Source organism: Camelus ferus, chromosome 2 (assembly GCF_009834535.1).
Source record: "Camelus ferus isolate YT-003-E chromosome 2, BCGSAC_Cfer_1.0, whole genome shotgun sequence".
In the NCBI taxonomy this organism is placed as follows: Eukaryota; Metazoa; Chordata; class Mammalia; order Artiodactyla; family Camelidae; genus Camelus; species Camelus ferus.
The window spans coordinates 11,792,852-11,812,895 of record NC_045697.1 but is presented as its reverse complement, the minus strand read 5'-3'; the positions used below and the strand labels follow the sequence as shown (position 1 = coordinate 11,812,895).

General features: G+C 46.0%; 1 protein-coding gene across 5 annotated transcripts in view; it reads left to right on the top strand.

The window, feature by feature from the left end:
* Nucleotides 1–20,044, top strand: part of QDPR (quinoid dihydropteridine reductase) — a 93,712-nt gene that overhangs the window by 6,841 nt on the left and 66,827 nt on the right. For 4 of the 5 annotated variants that reach the window (XM_032494522.1, XM_032494527.1, XM_032494510.1 and 1 more), the window contains exons 5-6: nt 2,276–2,384; nt 3,518–3,601. In XM_032494522.1, the coding sequence (XP_032350413.1) occupies nt 2,276–2,384; nt 3,518–3,601 (193 nt within the window). Of the gene's footprint in view, nt 1–2,275; nt 2,385–3,517; nt 3,602–6,218; nt 6,890–20,044 lie in introns of those variants that run through there. The other variant, XM_032494535.1, reaches the window with a different exon arrangement.

Sequence of the window (20,044 nt, the reverse complement as noted above, 5' to 3'; positions counted from 1 at the left end):
GTCCACAGCTATTGCAGTAATTAAAGCTGTGTAAATGTTAGATGGTAGTTGAGATCTGATTTTTATTAAAGGTGACACAGAGCAGAGGCACTAGATAGAGTAAATAGAGAAATGAGTAATAGCTTGACATTTAAAAAAGAAAATCCTAGGACTGAAAGACTAATTTTTCTAAAGGACCAAACAGTCTCCTACTTGCCTTTGTTTGTAAATATCATTATTTATAATTGCAGATACTGGTTAAGACTGTAGGATCTGGAACTACACAGGTTGGTTTTGAATTGTGATTTTGCCATTTAGTTGCTGTGCAATATTTGGCAAGTTACTTAACCTCTCTGAGCCTTAGTTTTGTTATCTGTAAAATGAGGATAAATGGTAATATCTCCTTCATATGGTGGTTGTGACTTGTAAACATCGTAATGGGTGTAAATGGTTTAGGAAAGGTATTACAGAGAATCAGTAGTAAATGTGAACTATTATTATTATTTACTCCAGGCTTACTTTTGCCCAGCTACACCTGCTTCAGGTATTAGTAAGTTGGTTCATCTTTTAGCTCTTTAGTTAGGTGTTGTTAAACTTACTTGAGTCATGAAATATTTTAATTTTGATTCAGATCCCAGAAAAATCTGGGGAAGTCTATGAAAGCAGGTGATAAGCAGGCTTATTTGTCCTTCAAACCCAAGAAGAGTTTTTCAGAAATGAGAAGTTTTTCACTTGGAAAGACACTGACAAAACCTCTACCTTTTTATTTCCAAGGTTGTAGACTGTTCACTGGAGGATAAACTGTATCAAAATGATGGTCATCACTTTCGTTACCATTTAAGGATCTGTTCTGTGTTTGGACATTGGTCTTTTGGGATCCCATTGATCATTTATAATTGGGGAGACAGTATTTATCTTCTTAATATATATTTTTCATGTCTTACGAACGATCCTGTACCTGCTTTGTGTAGAATTCTGTGAAATTAAACCCTTAGGGCTGCTGGTTGCTTGTTTCTTTCTTCATCTGATTCCCTGCTCTCATGCTGTTTGAATGGAATGAAGGCAGAGTCCTGGGAGTTTGCTGGGGACCAGGCCGGACGAATGAGATTCACCAGTTTATTTTAATCACTGCAGAGTTTGTGACGTCTTCATGCCACTGTTGGCCTCCTGCCTCTGATTAAACAGAGAAGCCAGGTGTGGTGAAATATTCTTCCTGTGCTTAAATAACTTTTTGCGACCTTGACCCTCCTGCAGTTTGAGGCTGCTGTTGAAGTGGGTCAGTGATTGGTTCCTTGGCTGGGCTGTGGTCCCTGCCTCCCCCTGGACCTTTGATGTTGTTACACTTTAAACAGCAAGCCTGCTGGGGTTTTTAAGGGGGCTGCTGCCCTCTGGAAGAAGTCGTGGTTTTCTGAAGGCAGAAGGGTGTTTACAGCAATTAACCGTCCTCTGTTGCTGGGATAGCTGTGTTCGCTGTATCTACAGCTAGGTGTCACAGGGGACTTCAGAGAGAGAGAAATCTTGCCTGCCACGTGTCTGGGGCAGATGCAAACCTCTCCTAATTACAGGCATGCCTTGCTTCAATCAGCAAACATTCACTGACTAGTGGGAGGAAAGGAAGACTAATAGGTAGTGTGTGTCCATGTCACAGTTGCTCAAGTAGTACACTTTAAACAGGAAGTTGGACTCCAGGGCACAGTACTTCTGTTAATATGATGGGGAACATTTATTGACTGCCTACCCTGTCCTGAGCCTAGATTTAAGTGCTTCATCCCCATTTTACAGATGGGATAACTGAGGCTTAGTAAGGTTTTTGAGCACTTGCCCACGGTTGGCAAGTGGTGAGTGGAAGAGCTGTGGTTTGAACCTGTGCAGCCTGACTCTAAAGCCCATGCTTCAAATGACCGCTCGGTTTTGTCAGTACACTGGGCGCCCCGTGTGCCCGGTTCTCACAAGTTGTTACTGATGCTGCATCTCAGAACCTGGCTCTTGCTTGGCTTTTAACCTCTCCGTTGGCCTCGGTGCAAGTCTGCGTGTGAGCCTGGGCTCGTGACTCACCCCCTCTGACCGAGCCTTGGTTTTCTTAGCAATAAATGTAGGATTAACCTCAAGGCTTCTGTGATAAATGTCAAGCACCAGGCGAATAGAAGGTGCACTGGAAACGTTCCGTGCCTCCCCCTTTCTCTCCGTAGGTGTCCTGGTTCTCTTTTCCCGGCCTCCTCTGGACCCTGGCATGGCGTTCTCTGGATATAGCGGTGGCGGCCGGTGGTCACTGAAATGTTTTCTCCCCGTTTCCCAGGGATGATTGGCTACGGCATGGCCAAGGGCGCGGTTCATCAGCTCTGCCGGAGCCTGGCCGGGAAGGACAGCGGCATGCCCGCCGGCTCTGCCGCCATCGCCGTGCTCCCGTAAGTGGCTGGGACCCTCCTCTGCCCCGCTGCCGGGAGTGCACATTTGTCCCAGGGTCACTCTCCACCGGGGACGTGGGTGTGCTGTCGCCTCGGCTTCTGAAACTCACTGACGGTCCTGAAGATCCTTACCCACGTTTTGGATTATCCTGGGCTTTCCAGAATGGTGGCCTGGCTGATGGGACAGGTCTGTCTCTCCTGCCTTTCTTCTTTCCTTTCATTCCCTCCTTCTGTCCCTCCCTCCCTCCTATTTAAAATAGCCTATATGCATTTAATTTTAATATTTGTATTTCTGTCTTTCAAGTCATTATCAGGGCAAGATGGAAGAGAGGTCAAGATGTGTGTCGGGGGGCTAGGGAGCGGGGAGTTTCGGGGAGAGATGGGGAAACAGTGGGAGATGCTTCTGTCTGTGACGAGGAAGGAGGCCTCAGTCAGCTGTCCCAGGCCAGGCAGCTGCTTTGGAGGGAGAGAGTCCCTTCTAACTGGAAAGATCCCAGCACCAAATGGCTTATCTCTTGGCTGTGGTCCTGTAAAGTAGATGTTGGGTCTGCTGGGGGACAGGCCTGTCCACTTCCCTGTCATTTGTGAGCTTCTGTGATTCTGTGGTCTGGTCCCACGACTCTTTTGAAAGATTTCCGAGGCCCGAACATTCTTGCCAAAGTCATACATATCTGAAGTCTATGTTCTTTTGCCAAGAATTTCTAAGAGTTCATGGAAAATGGCCACTAAATGAAGGATGAGTCTATTTTTCTCATTTTTAAAGGCATATTATTATGACACTTAAAAATCCTGAGAAATGAGTCTGCCACATTTTAGGGAGTGAATGGAGATGTAAACAGCAAGCAGTTTACTTTAGTAAAACTCTTATTTTAGAAAAAGGCAAAACATAGCTCTTTGATTTTATTCCTGTCTGACTGAAGGGTGAGCCCCTGGCAGAGTTTGGCTGGGACGTGAGCTCTGTGAACATGGATGGCTTCCTGGCCTCTCTGACTGTCTTCATGTGATCTCTCCAGGGCGGTGCCGCCACCCTTGGAGCCAGCGGCTCACGGTGCTCTTTCCTGGCCGAGGAGGACAGGGCAGCTGTTGTTCTAAGGGGGAGGCACACGTGACATGCTTATCTCTGTGCTCTGCAGGGTTACCCTGGATACGCCGATGAACAGGAAATCAATGCCCAAGGCCGACTTCAGCTCCTGGACGCCCTTAGAATTCCTAGTTGAGTGAGTACCGCGGTCACTCAGTGACTACGCAGCTTCCAGCCCCCATTCTCTGCCTCTTGTGGGTGAGAGGACAGGCCCATGTTCTTCCTCACGAGACGCTCCCCCTGCCATATCAACCCTGGGGGTCTCGTGAGGTCCTGGCCTCTGAGGGTATCACACCCCTCAGTGTGGATGTCACAGGATGGAGGGGTTGAGAGCGCCGAGATGAATCTTGTCTCCCCACTCACCAGCTGGCCAGTCTGAGCGGTTGTTGAACTGTGCTAGGCCTCAGCTTCCCTGTCTGTATAATGGGGGTCCGTGATCATTGTTGGGGGGTGAGAAGTGTGGGTGTGCCGAGCACTTGGCACAGTGTCTGAGCCACAGAGGTACTTGGTTAGCTGAGCTCCTGTCAAAGGAGTCAGCCACTGATCTTGGTGGACCATCTGGGCCCACGAGTCTGAATTAGTACCCAGCCACAGACTCACAGAAAGCATCCTTTGTCCCTCAAATCATATTCAGCCATTCGTGAATGTGAGCAGCATTGGAAGGTCATGGAGAGAGGGAGCTTTCCAGTTCTTGTTTGTGTAGATCTCAGGTCCCCACACCCCTCTATTTAAGGGGGTATTAAGCACGTATTCACTGAGCACCTGCTCGGGCCGGGTGCTGTGCCGGGCCTGGGGATGATGGTGGACGAGCTGCAGGCCCTGCCCTCATGGAGCAGGAGCGACCTCACCCAGCAGAGCCATTAGGTGAGCTGCCGCCTCGGCCGTTTGTATGGGATGCTTGTAAATCTGGGCATGCGCTTCTGGCCTGAGGTTACATTTTATTTAAATGAAATTGGGAGATACTTGGGACTGTTACGTTTGGAGCATGTACTTAGGTAGCACTTTTTATGTGCCAGGCACCAATTTAAGCACTGCAGTGATCTTATTAAAGGCTGGTAGCAGGTCAGTGAGGGAGGGGCCGTCATCTTTATTTAAGGCCCGAGGATGGGGAGCTCGGGCCTCTGCGACTTGCCCAAGGTCACAGAGCAGAGCCAGCATCTGACCCAGGCAGTGTGGCTGCAGGATCCTCGGCCTTTACCACTGTCTCTCTATGCTGGGTATCATGCTTAATGCTGGATTTGCAAAAAAACCCCAAAAACCAAAACCCAAAAAACTGAAGTTGCGGAAGAAACCAGGCTTGAGTCGTGTTTGCATTTGAGTTTCTCTTTAAAGGCCACTACTCCCAGCAACCCTTGACAGAGGTGTTGACCCAGGACCTAGGTTCCAGACAGAACATCCAAGGTCACGTGTCTGAATCAGTGCAGAGCACAGACCTTAAGAGGGAGAACTGGAAACAGCCATCTTTTGTCCCAGAAATCGTGCTCACCCATTGTGATATTTGATTTTTTAAAAAAATTATATTAAATTAATTTTTTGTTTTTGTTTTGCTTTGGGGGGTGGTAATTAGGTTTATCTATTTTAATGGAGGTACTGGGGATTGAACCCAGGATCTCATGCATGCTAAGCATACACTCTACCACTGAGCTGTACCCTGGCCCCTGTTTGTGGTATTTGAAAACTCATGTGACAAGTTGGCGTCAAGCACGTTTTGACATGTCTGTGAGCATGTTACCTTCTTGGCTATCCATGGTTAGCATGGCGTTCCCTCCTACCCACCCCAGATGGTGCCGAGGGGGAGCAAGAAGTCGGACCACAGGTAACCTGCATGAGTGACGTGGGCGTCTCTGCACATCTGGCCGTGACTGGTCTCTTTCAGGGCCGTGCCCTGAGCTCTGCCCCCAGAGATGGGGTCATGACATGCGACGGTATGCCAGGGAGTTGTAGCAGCACTGTGATTTTTGAGCCTGTGTGACTTCCCTTCACTTGTTCAACCCCCAGAGTGGGAGCTCGAATGCCTGGGCAGCTGAGCATCAGCTCTGGTCTAGCAGGGTACAGAGCGGCACTAAAGAAGAGCCCGGAATTTTCCAATGACGGGGTCCAAAGTCCCACCTGGGGCTTGTGAAAGGGGCTGGTATACTCAACACCAAGAGTTCCTATTTTAAAAATGATCAGCTCCTTGTTAAACTTTGTGACTTCGGTGTGCCCGTTTTCATTCCTGTCTTCCTAGAGGTCTTCCGGACTCCCCTAGGCCCTCCCCACACAGAGTTGGTCATTAAATGCCCCATTCTGGCACTGGACGTATTTTATTGTAATAATCTGTGTTTTTACATCTTTTTCCATTGCTTGGCATGGCCGTGGGTTCTCCATAAATGTTTGTTAAAACGAATTAATGTCTTCTCTTTCTTTTAAAATTTCTGTGAAGGAATACAGCAAAGTATAAAGTATTATGTCCATGTTCATCTCCCAGAATGAAGTAATTAAAATCTTTTTTTAATCACATAAAATCATACCCCTGTGTTACAAAGGATTCCAACAGTGCAGAAAAATGGAGAAATGAAAATCTTGTCAAATCCGGCCACTCAGGAATTAGAACGAGTGAAGTCCTGAGGTCATCGGGGACCTTGGAACGTGTCCACGATGCCTTCATGGCTCTTTCACAGCTGCTGTTGTCCCCCCATCCCACCATTAATGTGAATATAAGAATGTGTCCAGATTTTTGCTTTAACATGTAAAGCGTCTCTTCTTTGTTCTAGAACCTTCCATGACTGGATCACGGAGAAAAACCGACCAAGCTCAGGGAGCCTAATCCAAGTGGTGACCACGGAGGGGAGGACGGAGCTTACCCCAGTGGGTTTTTAAGCTGCATTTTGTTGGCCTATGAGGGGCCTGTCAGAAAAGTCATTAATCTGTTAACATGGCTGTGTCCAGCCCTGTGTTTTCTGTCATCCTGTTCGTGGTACGAGATAGTGAGCCCTGTTTTCCTCTCATCTAACGTGCATTTGTTCTCCTAGGACAGTGTAGAAGGTTTGTGTGGAATAAAAACATGTGGGGGCCTCGGGTAGCTCTGTTGGTCTGTGTTAACCGCAGAGTCTGGGCGGTCTCAGGATGGCCCCCCGGCATCAGCGTCTTGTTGAGTTGCTTCGGAGACTCGGTGTGTCCCCGCCCGTGGCTGCTGACCTGACTAGTTCAGAGACTTGTTGGTATCGGGGACGTTTGGAGCCTGAGTTATTTTTGAACGTTATGTTTATGTCACGGATGTAGTTTTTATAGCCTCGAATTAATCTGCCTTAAAACTCCTTTTGTGGTGTAAACAAAATCCTGTGGACTCTGTTAAAGCTTCTTTTTCCTGCGCAGTTGCCAAGTGGGAAGAGAACTACTTGTGATTGTTTGGAGTTGATCTTCCTAATAAATGTACTTCACTTATTGTGTTGTCTTCTTTCCTCAAAACGCATCTTATGAACAGTCATAGATGAAGGTACCAGAATCACGGGCTGCTCGTGGTCTTTAGTCTGATGGTCTCAAAAGGGGGGGTGGACTCAGGCCCTGAAAGGAGTGTCTTCAGCACAGTGACACAGGCACGAGTCCCTCCTGGGTGGGGGGAATGGCTCTGCGCGTTTAGAAGCAGAGCTCCACGTGACTGATCAGGGCTGTTCTGATTGAGAACTAGCGATCCGGTCCAACCCATCATCTTACAGATGAGGAAACTGAGGCCCAGAGCAATGACTTACCATCTCCATGGCCAGTAAGTGGTAGAAATGAGCCCAGGACCCTGGTCACCAATGGCTGCTGTTTATAAAGGCGTTAACCCTGTGTTTCCTTTCTTTTTTCTTTTATTAAAAAATTTTTTGTTTTACCAAAGCGTAGTTGACTTAAAAAGTTGTGTTAGTTTCTGGTGTATAGCATGTGATTCGGCTGCGTGTGTACGTGTGTATATATATTCTTTTTCATTACAGGTTATTACAAGATTGAATGTAGTTCCTGTGCTCTACAGTGGACCTGGTTGTTTATCTAGTGTTTTCTTTTTCAATTCTTTCAAAAAAAACTTTATTAAGATAAAATTCCCGTAACATAAAATTAACCATTTTAAAGTGACAAATTCAATGGCCTTTAGTATGTTCACGGTGTTCTGTAACCACCACCTCTGTCTAGTTCCAAAACATGTTTATCACCCCAAAATACAGCCTAAAACCCACTGAGCAGTTACTCCTCATCCCCCCTGCCTCCAGCCCCTGGCACCACCAGTCTCCTCTGTCTCTATGAATGTACGTGTTCTGGATGTTTTATATAAACACAGCCATGCACTACGTGGCCTTTGGTGTCTGGCCTCCTTGACTTAGCATGTTTTCGAGGTTTGTCCATGTTATAGCAGCTATTAGTACTTCTTTTTGTGGCTGAATATTCCATGGTTGGTGTATACCACAATTTGTTTATCCATCCATCTGTTGCTAGATATTTGGGTTCTTTCTGCCTTTTGACTGTTGTAAATAATACTGCTGTGCACACATTCAGTACGGGTATCTGGGTGCCTGTGTTCAGTTCTTTTGGGTATATACCTAGGCATGGTATGGAAATTCTGTGTCTAACTATTTGAGGAGTCTTTCTGGATTCTTGATACTACCTTTCAAGGTGATATTATCCAACTTTTACAGGAAAGGAGATGGGGGCTCAGTAAGGCTGGGACTGACTTTTTTTCAAAGGCATCGAATGCTGTGTCTGAATGTTTGTGTCCCGCCCCAAATTTACGTGATCATATGCTGAAATCCTAATGCCCAGTGTGATGTATTAGGAGATGGGGCCATTGGTAGACGAGCCCTTATTTGTAGGGTTGGTGCCCTTGTAAGAGTGACTCCAGTGAGGTCCCTAGCCCCTCCACTGTGTGAGGACACAGCGAGGAGTCAGGGACCCGGAAGAGGGCTCCCGCTGACCCTGCAGGCACCTTGGTCTTGGACTTACAGCCCCTGCAGGTTTTCATGGTGCCCCTACATCAGAAGAAATGCTTAACAGTGGTTTTATAAGTAGTTAGGTGCTAACAATCTAATAATCACAGTGGGACAGATATCGCTATGTTAACCTAGAAACTGGAAACTATCCTGTGGTGTCCCTTGGAATTCCCTGGGGTGCCTTGGTGCAGTTTGACAATGGCCCATGTAGGGTGGTAGGCATTTTAAGGACCGTGGCTTAGACTTTTGGCATCGTGGGGCTTTTGAGCAAAGGAGTGATACACTTTAAAAGATTACACTGGCTGTTATGTTGAAGATAATACTGAGCCTGTTGTGATGATCTTGGCAAGAAATGATGGCGAGGGTGGTAGTGGTGGAGGTGGTGAGGGAAAGTATATTTTGAAGGGTAGAGTCAACAACATTTCCTGGTGGATTGACTGTGAGGGTGAGTGAGAGGAATCAGGGATGACTCCCAGGGTTTTGGACATGAGTGGAAGGGAGGATTGCTTTTTTTTTTTTTTAAAACAAATGTGATGGAGAAGGCTGTGGCTAGAGCAAGTTTTGTTGGGAGTATCAGGAGGGTAGCTTTGGGCACGTAGATTTGCTCTGTCTCTTAACATCCCAGTGGAGACGTTGAGTGGGCAGTTGTATTTTGAGTGTGGAGTTCAGGAGGGAGATCTGGGGTGGAGATGAAAAACTTGGGGATCATGGGCATATAGTTGGCATTTACAGCTATGGAACTAGCTGAGATCGCTGTGTGCCAGTGAGGGTCTAGGAGACAGGAACCACACAGTGATGTGAATGGGGCAAGTTTAACACAAAGAATTATTGAATAACACGAGATTAACTGTAAAGGACTGAAGAGAACACTGAAGAATACCTTTGGACTGAGTGAGAGGCTGGGATCTGGACCTTGCTGGAGACAGGGAGAAGGAAAACTGAGATTGTGCTGTCCTAGGAGTAAAGCGAAGAAAGCATATTGAAAGAGAAGGAGTGAACAGCAGTGCCGGGTGCTGCTGAGAAATTAAGTAAGATGAACACTAGAAAGTGACCATCGGACTTAGCTGCTGACAAAAAGTTCCAGTAGAGCAGAGGGGTCAAAGATTAGAGTGAGTTTAAGAGAGCAGGGGAGGAGGGGAACGGGCATGCAGACATCTTTAACTCAGTGTAGACACTTTGTTGGAGTCCTCTAAACTTTATCCTTGAACAGAATCTAGAAAAATCTACCAGCCTCTTGGGTCTGCTTTGTTCTCACAGATATACTTTATTGCTGAAATCCCTTTTTCTCGGGGCGCTGATCTGAGACATGTAATTTACAGCCTGGTTTATTGCATTTCCCACTTCCCTTCGCCTCAGCTCCCATATGCTCATTTCCTGCCACGCTCCAGAGTGAGGCTTCTGCTCTCTCCCCAGCTGGGTTCTCACCCGCTCAGAGATCAGCCCGTGCATCCCTGGAAGCTGGGTGTCCACGGCTTCTGGCAGTAGTCAGGGCTGCTTGTCACAGGGCTACAGAGTACTGGGAAGGTGCCCATGGTGGTCGGGTCCATGAAACAAATGCGGCTTTTTCTTTGGGACCTTCAGCCAGGGTGTAACCTGCACGCAGTAGCAGAATAGAGTAATGGTTGCGTAGAAGGACTCTGCGTCAGACTGCCTGCGTTTGCACATGGTTCCTCCACTGCCTTCCTTGCTGTAGAACCTTGAGCAGATGCATTAATCTCCCCATGTGAGGAATGGGAACAATAAAGGCAATGATCTCGAGGGATTAAACAGCTGAATGATGCCAAGACTGGCACACAGAAATGTTAGGTAGCTAGTTGTTTTAATCCTTATTTTTACCCATCTCTAATTTATGTTGAAATATGATAGGAAAATAGTAATCTTGTTCCTTTTAAGAGGGCATCACTTCAGTAGTACTGTCAGCTGTTTGTTGAGTACCTTCTCAGGGTGAGGCACTGCGCAGGGACAGGGCATGTTAATAACGTGCACTTACTTGACAGATGTTTACTGACCTACTACAATTCACAAAATGGTAAATAAGAGCGATCTGCCTTAAGCAGCATTTAAAGTCTTGCTGGGAGAGAAACAGGAGCACAAAGATCTAACATTTATTGTTTACTGGGTACCAGGAACTTTGACTATGTTTTCATCTGATCTTCACAATAACTCTTGGTTTGGTGTCGTGGTTTAAGCATCTCCCCAGACACACTGTGTGGTTTTTACCCGGAGCAGCCCTTCACGCTTGTGGTCCTGGAGCCAGTCCCTGCTGCTGCTGTCCTCTGCCTACACCGCCCGGCAGAGGTGCCTCCTGTACACTGGCCAGGTGGCACCCACAGGGACTTAGCTTTCCAGCGGCTGCTAGAGGGGGCCTGACGACCCACCCTGGGGGACGGGACTAGCTGCCACTCTGTGGGAGGCTGGAGGACCCTGGAGGGAGCCTCTGGATAAACTCTTCCTTCCTGCCTCGGGTGGACTCTTCTGAGATGCAACAATTCATTTAGCCCAAGATGAAGACATCTTGGAAGACCAAGCCAAACAGCTGTATTTGTCACCCAGCTCCGACTAGCCCAGGAACGCACCACCTAGAATTTGTTTTTTAGCTTTTCCTGTCTCACTCCCTTTACCCCTTGTTCCTGTTTCCCTGAGATTGCATCGTCCCAAAAGAAAGTGTTAGCACATAAGCATTTTTTTTTCTTTAGGGAGCTCTAATACTCTGGGATTTTTATCTATGTATCTACAGATTTACTGAGATATAATTCACATTCCACTTAAATTGTTCAGTTTAATGGCTTTTAGTTTATTCAGAGAGTTGTGGAAACATTTTCATTATTTCAAAAAGAAAACCTGCCCCCCCAGCATGATGTTTTCGCAGTTCATCCATGTTGTAGCATACATAAGTACTTCATTTTTTAAAATTTACCAAATAATGTTCTGTTGTATGTTATACCACATTTAGTCTATCCATTCATCAGTTAATAGACATTTGACTTCTTTCCACTTCGGAGCTATAATGAATTATACCTGCTATGAATATCTGTGTACAAGTTTTTGTGTGGACGTATGTTTGCATTTCTCTTGGGTACGTACCTAGGTAGAGAATTGCTGGGTATCATATGGTAACTCTCTGTTTAACCATTTTAGGAATTGCTAGACTGTTTTCCAAAGCAGCTGCACCATTTTCGATTCCCCCCAGCAGTGTATGATGGTTCCAGTTTTTAAAAATGTTTTTTATTTTTTACATTTTAAAATTTATTTATGTATTTATTTTACAATATCATATTTTTAGAACTGAAGTATAGTTGATGTATAATATTACATGTTATAGGTACACAATATAGTGATTCATGAATTTTTAAAGGTTAGATAGTTATTATAAAATACTGACTCTATTCCCCCTGTTGTGCAATAATACATCCTTGTAGCTTATTTTATACCTGATGGTTTGTGCCTCCTAGTCCTCCACCCCCATCTTGTACCTGCTTTGTTTTGGTGCTTCACACACTTTTATCTTGGCTCCTCTTCCTAATGTATTCTTAAAGGGCCCACATCCAGGGGCAGTTTTTGCAGAAACATATTTTTCCTCTTTTGAGGTCCTCACCACATGAGGAGGAGGAGGAAGAGACGGTGGAGGAGGAAGGACTGGCATAAGGAGTGACTGGCCAGCCACATGGACCAGGGGCCGGGCCAGTGTGTGGACTTTGGGGAGGGTGGGTCTCCCACCCCCCTGCGCTCTCTCTGTGGGTCTCCTACCCCCCTGCGCTCTCTCCCTTGTCCTCAGAGAGCAGATTTACAACACCCTTGCCTTATGGTCTTGTTTGTCTGTTTCTGATGGTTAGGAACTTAGAGGAGAGAAGGGATGAAGGTTAGATTTCCTTTAGCGCACAAAGCTTTATTTTCCATTTTGCACACCCAATCCTCACTGTTCAGGACATGCTGAACGTGTGGTGAAGGACAGGCTGGAGAAGGTAACGACCCGTGTGCTACTCGTACTGATGCAAGTGAGTGACGGAGCCAGGCAACAGGTCCCCGTCCCCCGTTGCTTATCTGATACTCGGGTTAGAGAGGTAAGGCTGTCCTTTCTCTCTCCCAGGCTGCAGGGTGATAGACTCAGGGGCACTGTGTTTCCATACTTGTTCCTGCCACATAGTAGTGGTGGGACCGTGAGCAACTGGGTCAGTCACTGGCCTCCTTTCTCAGCCCCATTCCTTGCCCTTCTCCATCCTGCTCTGTATTGCAGGGAACTGCCTGTCCCAGGCTCCTTTGCCAGCTGGTTGCCTGTAGGTTTTTGCTGTGAGGGGCCCTCGTGGAAGATTGCAGGGTTGGGGAGGGGAGAAACCACAGTTTCTCTATGTGCCTTCCTGCCTCTGGTGGCATCTCTGGGGGAAGTGACATCTTTGGCTCCTACTCGCCAGCCCCTCCCCTTTGGATCCAGCTCCTGGCAGACCTGCCCATGGGGCTCTTCCCTCCGACTCTCAGCCCTGGGGTAGCAGTGGCTTTCCACTGTTGCTAATCTTTGGGTCACTTCACTATCCCCTGTTTGGATTCTGGATTTTTCCATCTCCTAAATGACTCATTCCCTTTATGAAATCCTCCCCTGTTTGAGTAGTTTCTGTTTGCTGGCTGACTAATGCAGTTTCCTCATCTGTAAAATGGGAATGATCAGATCTGCTTTAGACACACACTAGACAGGAAATCCTACTCAGCCTTCTGCTGTCTTGGGGTCCAGACCAGCCTGTGTGCAGGGGAGTATGGGTGGACACCTGATGTGTTTCTAGAATGTTCTTAGCACTGAGAGAGTGTGTCCTGGGGAGTACTCCTAAGTTAAGCAAGTCCCTTTCTGGCCTCTGCCTCAGTTTCCTAGATACACGTTTGCTCCATTTTCAGGGAAGATTTCTGACTAAAATTTTTGCAAATTATGTCATATCTGGATAAATTCATTTGAACTAGAAATCTGAGTGAGAGAAAAATTAAAATGTCCCACCTCACTGGTTATTTAAGGAATGCAAACTGAGACAATGAGATGGCAGTAGTAATAGTTAACAAAGGTAGGGGAGCAAAATTTGCTGCACTAAATTGTATCTCTTTGGCATGAGGATTATTTTAGGCTGATTATCTTTAAGAAGAAGAAGACTCGAGAAGTCGTTCTTTTTACCTCCCTCTTAGCTGCCTAAAGATAAAGGGCTTGTTTCCAGAACAGAGCTACCACCAGAGATATCTGCAAAGACTGTGGGCTGAGAGTGGTGGGAGATCAGAGGCCACTCTGTGTCCCATGGTCTCTGCATTGACCCCAGCAAACATTTATCAAACGTTTGCTTTTCCATCTTGCTGTGGATTGTCTTTCTCCGTTTTGAAGCCTGAAACCACGACCTCCCACATCCTTTTTCATCTTTAGCTAAAGATGGTATTCAAGGTGAAGGCTTTGACCACTTTGGTGAATTACTGTTTTCCTGGGTCTCTCCCATGTATACACATTATTAAACTTTTATTTGATTTTCTCCTGTTAATCTGTCTCATGTCAATTTACTTCTTAGATCAGCCAGAAGAACCTAGAAGGGTACAGGAAAATTTCTTCCTCCCTAACACAAACTAGCAACATTTTTTTTTTTTTTTTTTGAGGAGAGTAAGTAATTAGGTTTATTTATTTATGTTTAAATTAAATTTTATTTTTTTAATGGAGGTACTGGGGATTGAACCCAGGACCTTGTGCATGCTAATAAGCATACACTTTACCACTGAGCTTTACCCTCCCCTACTGCTAGCAACTATTTTTAATGTGTGTACTGACATGTATTTTTGAACCCTGCTGATGGGAGGGCCAAGAAGAACTTTTTAGGAGAGTAATTTGATGACCTCTATCAATACTCTTAAAATTTTATACCTTTGACCCAGTAATCCCATATCTTAGATTCCACGAAATAATCAGAAACAAGGACAAAAAATTATAACATATATTAATTCCTGCATCATTAATAAAAGACTGACAATAGAGTACTGGTAAGTAATTGTCATAGTGCTTTTATTGAGAACTTTCTATGCTGTAGGTATTGCTTTACACGGATTAACCAATCCTCACAATTTTATTGTGGAAGCTCCTATTTTTATGTCTCTTTTACAACTGAGAAGAATGAGGCACAGAGAGAAGTTACTTGCCTAAGTCTACATGGTTAGGAGGTAGTGAGAGCCAAGATTTGAACAGGCATTCAGACTACAAAGTTTGTGCTCTCAGCCAATATGTTATACCAGCCTGCAAATAAGTCATACACTTAGCACAATTTAGTTATGCTAGTAACAAATATAACACTATTATCAAAGATCACATTTTCAAACAATTCTTTCTTTAAATCAAAGTATAGTTGATTTACACTGCTGTGTTTTTGGTGTTCAGGATAGCGATTCAGTTATACATCGTTGTATATTTATATTCTTCAGCATCTTCTTTTTCATGATAGATTATTACAAGCTTTTGAATATACAGTAGGACCTTGTGTTTATCTATTCTGTCTAGAGTAGTTTGTATTCGCTAATCAAAAATTCTTACTGATATAAGATTATATCTGTTGCTAATAAAAATTTCATGAAGAATGCGTCTCTTTCCTTTCTTTTTTTAAAACAAATTTATTTCCATGGGCAGTAGCAGATCCAACATTTTGAAAATACTTTTGTGACATCACTTATTTGTAGTGTTTTTTCTGAGTTCACTGTTTTCCTATTTGATCTTCCAAACCAGACTTCTCGGGGAGGCAGGTGACTGGGCTTGCCATTTAATCAGCAGCTGGTAAGCAGCAGGGGCTGAGCCAGCATTTCAGCCCATGGTGATGGTGGGCTTTTAGCAGCTCATGACTATAAGGGTAGAAACTGAAAAAGCTCAGATGAGAAGAGTTTTTCAAATGTCCACTTGGTGGAGCTGTCGGCATAAATGGAAGTGTGATTAGCTTGCTGATCTGCAAGTCATTCCAGAGCTATTTCAGTAACTCTTGGAGATTGACACCCCAGCCCACTTCCTAGCTCCTTCATATACAATTGTAATTAAACAACTACCAACTAGAAGATGCGTAAGTTCTGGAGCTCTAAGGCACAGCATAAGGATTACAGTTGACAATGTTATATACTTCAAAGTTCTAAGAGAGTAGATCTTAAATTTTCTTGGCACAGAAAAGAAATGATAATTACATGATGTGATAGAGGTGTTATCAAACTCTTCAGTGGATATTGCATCATATTGCAATATACAAGATTATCAAATCAACATGTTGCACATGGTAAGCTTACACAATGTTATATCTCAATAAAAACAAAATCTGAAACCCAGAGGCAGTATTTGGTTTAATCATTGCCTGTTGCCCCCATGGGACTGTAAGCTTCCTGGAGGCACTGAATGCCAAGGCTCCCAGCGATACTGCTTTAGTCCTCTCTTCCTCTAATTTTAGTTAGTCATCAAAAAGGTCATCTAGGGAGCATATTAAAAATGGACCCTGGAGCCCTCCCTAGTTCTGAATCATAGTTGTGGGGTGGAGCCATGTCTTAGCTGTCTACTGCTGCGTAACAAATAGTAGCTTAAAAGAACAGCACTATCTTTCACAGTATCTGTGGGTCAGAAATTTGGGGGTGGCTAGTTTGGTGGTTCTGGCTCAGAGTGTCCTGTGAAGTTGCTGTGAGATGCCATCTGGTGCTACATTCATTTGAAGGCTTGACTGGGGCTGGAACATCCACTTCCGAGGGTGCTGGCACGTTGGTTCCAGGAAGAGTTCAGGATAGGAAGGATGTGCTGGACTGGTCCAGATGTATTCAGCCACAGGTGCTGTGTGGGAATAGCAGAATTTTAAATGTTTCTTTGGTTGGGTGCATCCCTGCTGGAGTCCTCTGACCACAGCCTCTGACCAGCAACTTGGAACATAATTTTCTCCTCCAGCAGGTGTAACACTTGGCTGCTAAGCTTCTGTGGTTCCTGTCTGTGCTGGGCCACTTTGTTGTTCCAGGCCATTCTCCTGGGCAGTATGTCTTTCCAGATCCCTCGAGGCTGGCTCCTTCCCATATGGCTCACATCTGGCTTGTGGGAAAACATGAACCTTTGCCTCCTCTCCCTCCCCATCTCTGTGAGTGACGGGAACGGAAGTGTCACAACTCTCCAGTGATCCTCTCCCAGGACACTGTCTCTCCCTCACCAATCTCTCCCCTGTCACAGGCTAGAGGTGGTGTTCACAGCCTCTGGTGGTGACTTCCAGGCTCTTGGTGGGCCCTGCACAAGTGATCTAGGGCTGAGCTTGGGAATGTGAGGACCTGGTACATATCATGTTCTCAGCCTGTGGGTATCAACAGAAAAACTGATACACCAGGTCCCTTCTGGCGTCCTGCTCCATGCCTCCAAACTCCAACATTACAGCTTCCCGAGTCCCTGGGAGCCACTTGATCCTTTCCACCTGGGTGTCCCAGAGGCAGCCTGAACATGGCATGTCAGGGCTCAGTGTCCAACACTGTCTTAGTCCGTTCTGGCTGCTGTCACGTGGCTCCCAAAGTACCACGTGGTTACCTCGCCACCAGCCAATCAGAAGGATGTCCCTGAGCTGATCGCACACCCTTCAAGCCTCTCCCTCACACTGTCTTTAAAAGTCTTTCCCTAAAAGCCATTGGTGGGGAGTTTGGGTCTTAGGAGCATGCACTTCCTGTTCTCCTTGCTTGGCACCTGCAATAAATGCTGTACTTCCCTTCACCACAACGCGGTGTCAGGAGATTGGCACTGGGCAAGAGGACTCAAGTTTGGTTGGGAAACACTCTCCCTCTCCTCCATCCAGTCACTCACTAAATCCTACTGATTTTAGCTCCCAAACAAGTGCCTTGACTGTGTCCTTCCTTGGCCTCTGCTCTCCACTCTCCTGGCATTGCGCATGCTCAGCCGTTCATCGGCCTTTTCTCCACCCCTGGAGAATTTCGTGTAGATTTGATGTGGCCAGCCACTCCAGGAACCTTTATATGATGACATCTCATCTGTTTGACCAAGGCTGAGCTGTGTTCGGTGTCCCTCCTCTGATCCTATGATTTCTTCTGCCATCATTGAACACCCCTTGTGCCCAGCCTTGCATTCCAGCCTTAGCTGGGACTGCCAGCTCCGAGCATGTGCAAGCTGCCCACTCTTCCTCAGCTGTCCTGCTTGTTTTGCTTTCTGCCCTTGGGTTTGCCTGACCCGAGGCTCAGGATGCCTGCAGAAATGTGCCAGGCACTTGCATGTGCACAAATCTGGGAGGCCTGCTCTAAGGGGAAACTTGTGTTCACTGGGACACAGAAGCTGGTGGATAAACGTCCCCTCTTCTGTCCTCCAGGTAGTCAATATGAGTCACATTCCTGTAGCTTCTTAGAGTGTCCCAGTGGGATCGAGCTTCAGTTGCTTTGATGAAATATCATATGCTGGTTTTCCCTTCTGCCCCATGTCACTCTCCCCAGGTCCCCTGCCCCCTGTTCCCTCAGACCACATCACAAAATAAACTAAGGCCTACAATCCCTTATCTTAGGCTTGCTTTTTTTTGGGGAAATCAAATGATCTTTAAATCTACCACTGTCTTTGCCAAAATTAAAAATATAATAATTATTTGTCTATATTTCTTTCTCTTCCTCTGGACTACAAGGTATTTTCAAGACAGTGCCTTATTTATCATCCATGTAGTTCATAATAGATGCTCGTTAAATGAATGGCTCAGAGGTAGAAGGAATATGATGAGTTTACAGACGGTGGTTAAGGGGCATTGGGGGCATTGTACCGTTTGTAAGATGCTTTTCATGCTTCATCTTAACTCGACAACAACTCTAGGAGGTAGGGGCTACTATTATCCCCATTTTACAGATGAGGAACAAGCTTAGAGAGGTTAGGTAACTTACCCAAAGTCACAAAGCTAGGGAGAAAAGTCAGGATTTTGAACTCTGATTTCCAGGTTGGCCTCTGAGCTACGGTGTTGTGGGGGAAATACGGAATCTTGTATTATTGGAGCATAAAGTGCTGGGGGGCGGCTGCACAAAAAGGAGGTTGTCTTGGTTGGTAGGGGCTGGATCATGAAGGATCTTTGTTCAGTGAATTTTATCTTGCTGGCAATGGGGGACCTCGGAACACTTAAAACATTTTCTCATTGTGAAGGCCGCCCACAAGGGGGCAGGCGTTGGCAATAGATGAGAACACTGGTGGGGAAAACCAGCGTGTGAAACTGGGTTCAATTTTCTTTCCTCCCGGGGCCTCGGCTCAGCTCTGGGAGTAGGTTGAAGATCAATAAGTAACCTCAAGCCCTGGAGACTTGCTACTGTTCATGCTGGATTTTTTCTCCTTCCCTGCCTTCCCTCCTCCTTTCTGCTCACCCTTTCTCCCCCGCATTCCTCTTGTGTTACTTTCTTCACTGCCCAGTTCGCTTGCACACTGGTGACAACACATGAGCAACCCAACAATTCGGATCGCTGGAGCTATGGGAAAAGGACTTGTCCCAGTCAATGTGTCAGGAGTCCCTGTCAAGCTTCCATCACCTGGACATACTAGGAGATGGTTATGGATTCCGATTCAGGCCTCACTGACATGTATTGATACCCACTGTGTGCCAGGCGTGGTGCTGGGAGTGCAAGCCCGTGTTATTTCACTGAATCTTCACAACGTTACTTTGAACTAAGTAGGATTTCCCCTATTTACAAATAAGGCAATTGCGACTCAGAGAGGTTAAGATCATGCCACTGGCAGGTCACGGAGACATGATTTAAGTCAGATTTTGGACTTCTACTCCGGCGTTCCTGCCATTAAACCGCACTAGACTGCTTGATTTGTCTCCGCCTCCTGACGTGAATGTGGTTCAGGGTGACCTGTGTGGGGAGGGGAGAGATGTCAGGCAGCTTTTCTCTCCGATGTCAGCTAAGCTCAGTGCACAGATGCTCCAGAGGGAAAAAGAGAGGAATGGGGAGCAGGGGCCATCATCACCCTAAACTTCAGCTTCCTGACTCCAAGTCGAGGCTGGAGGGCTCAGTAAGTGGAACAGACCTAAGGAAGCAGAGAGTGGAAACCTTTGGCCAACCTGGTGGCCTGTGATCCCTTGCTCAGAGAGGGACTGTCCTGGATGATCCCGGTGGCCAGCATAAGGCTGGGGGCCAATAAATATTTCTCCCACTGAACCCTTTGAATAGACGGGAAGACTAAGGACCAGGGGTCTGGAAGTGACGAGTCTAAGGTCAATGAGCAGAAGAGCCAGGTGTGGATCTCTGGTCTCTCATCTCGGGGGCTTTGTCTCCTTACACCAGTTTTTCAAAGTGCGGTTTGAGCTGTTCCTTTAGGGCAGGTGTGCTAGCAGAACTCTCAACACTCAACAATAAGAAAACAATAATCCAATCAAAAAAGGGACCAAAGACCCCAACAGGCCCCTCATCAAAGAAGATATAAAGATGGTGAATCAGCATATGAAAAGATGCTCCGTGTCCTGTGTCATCAGGGAAACGCAAATTGAAACAACAATGAGAGGGGAGGGGCGGAGATGAATGGGCAGAGCACAGAGGATGTTAAGGGCAATGAAAATACTCTGTAGCATATTATAATGATGAATTCCTGTCACTGTACATTTGCCCAACCCCACAGAACCCTTAGGTAAACTATGGACTTTGAGTGATTATGATGTGTTACTGCAGGCTCA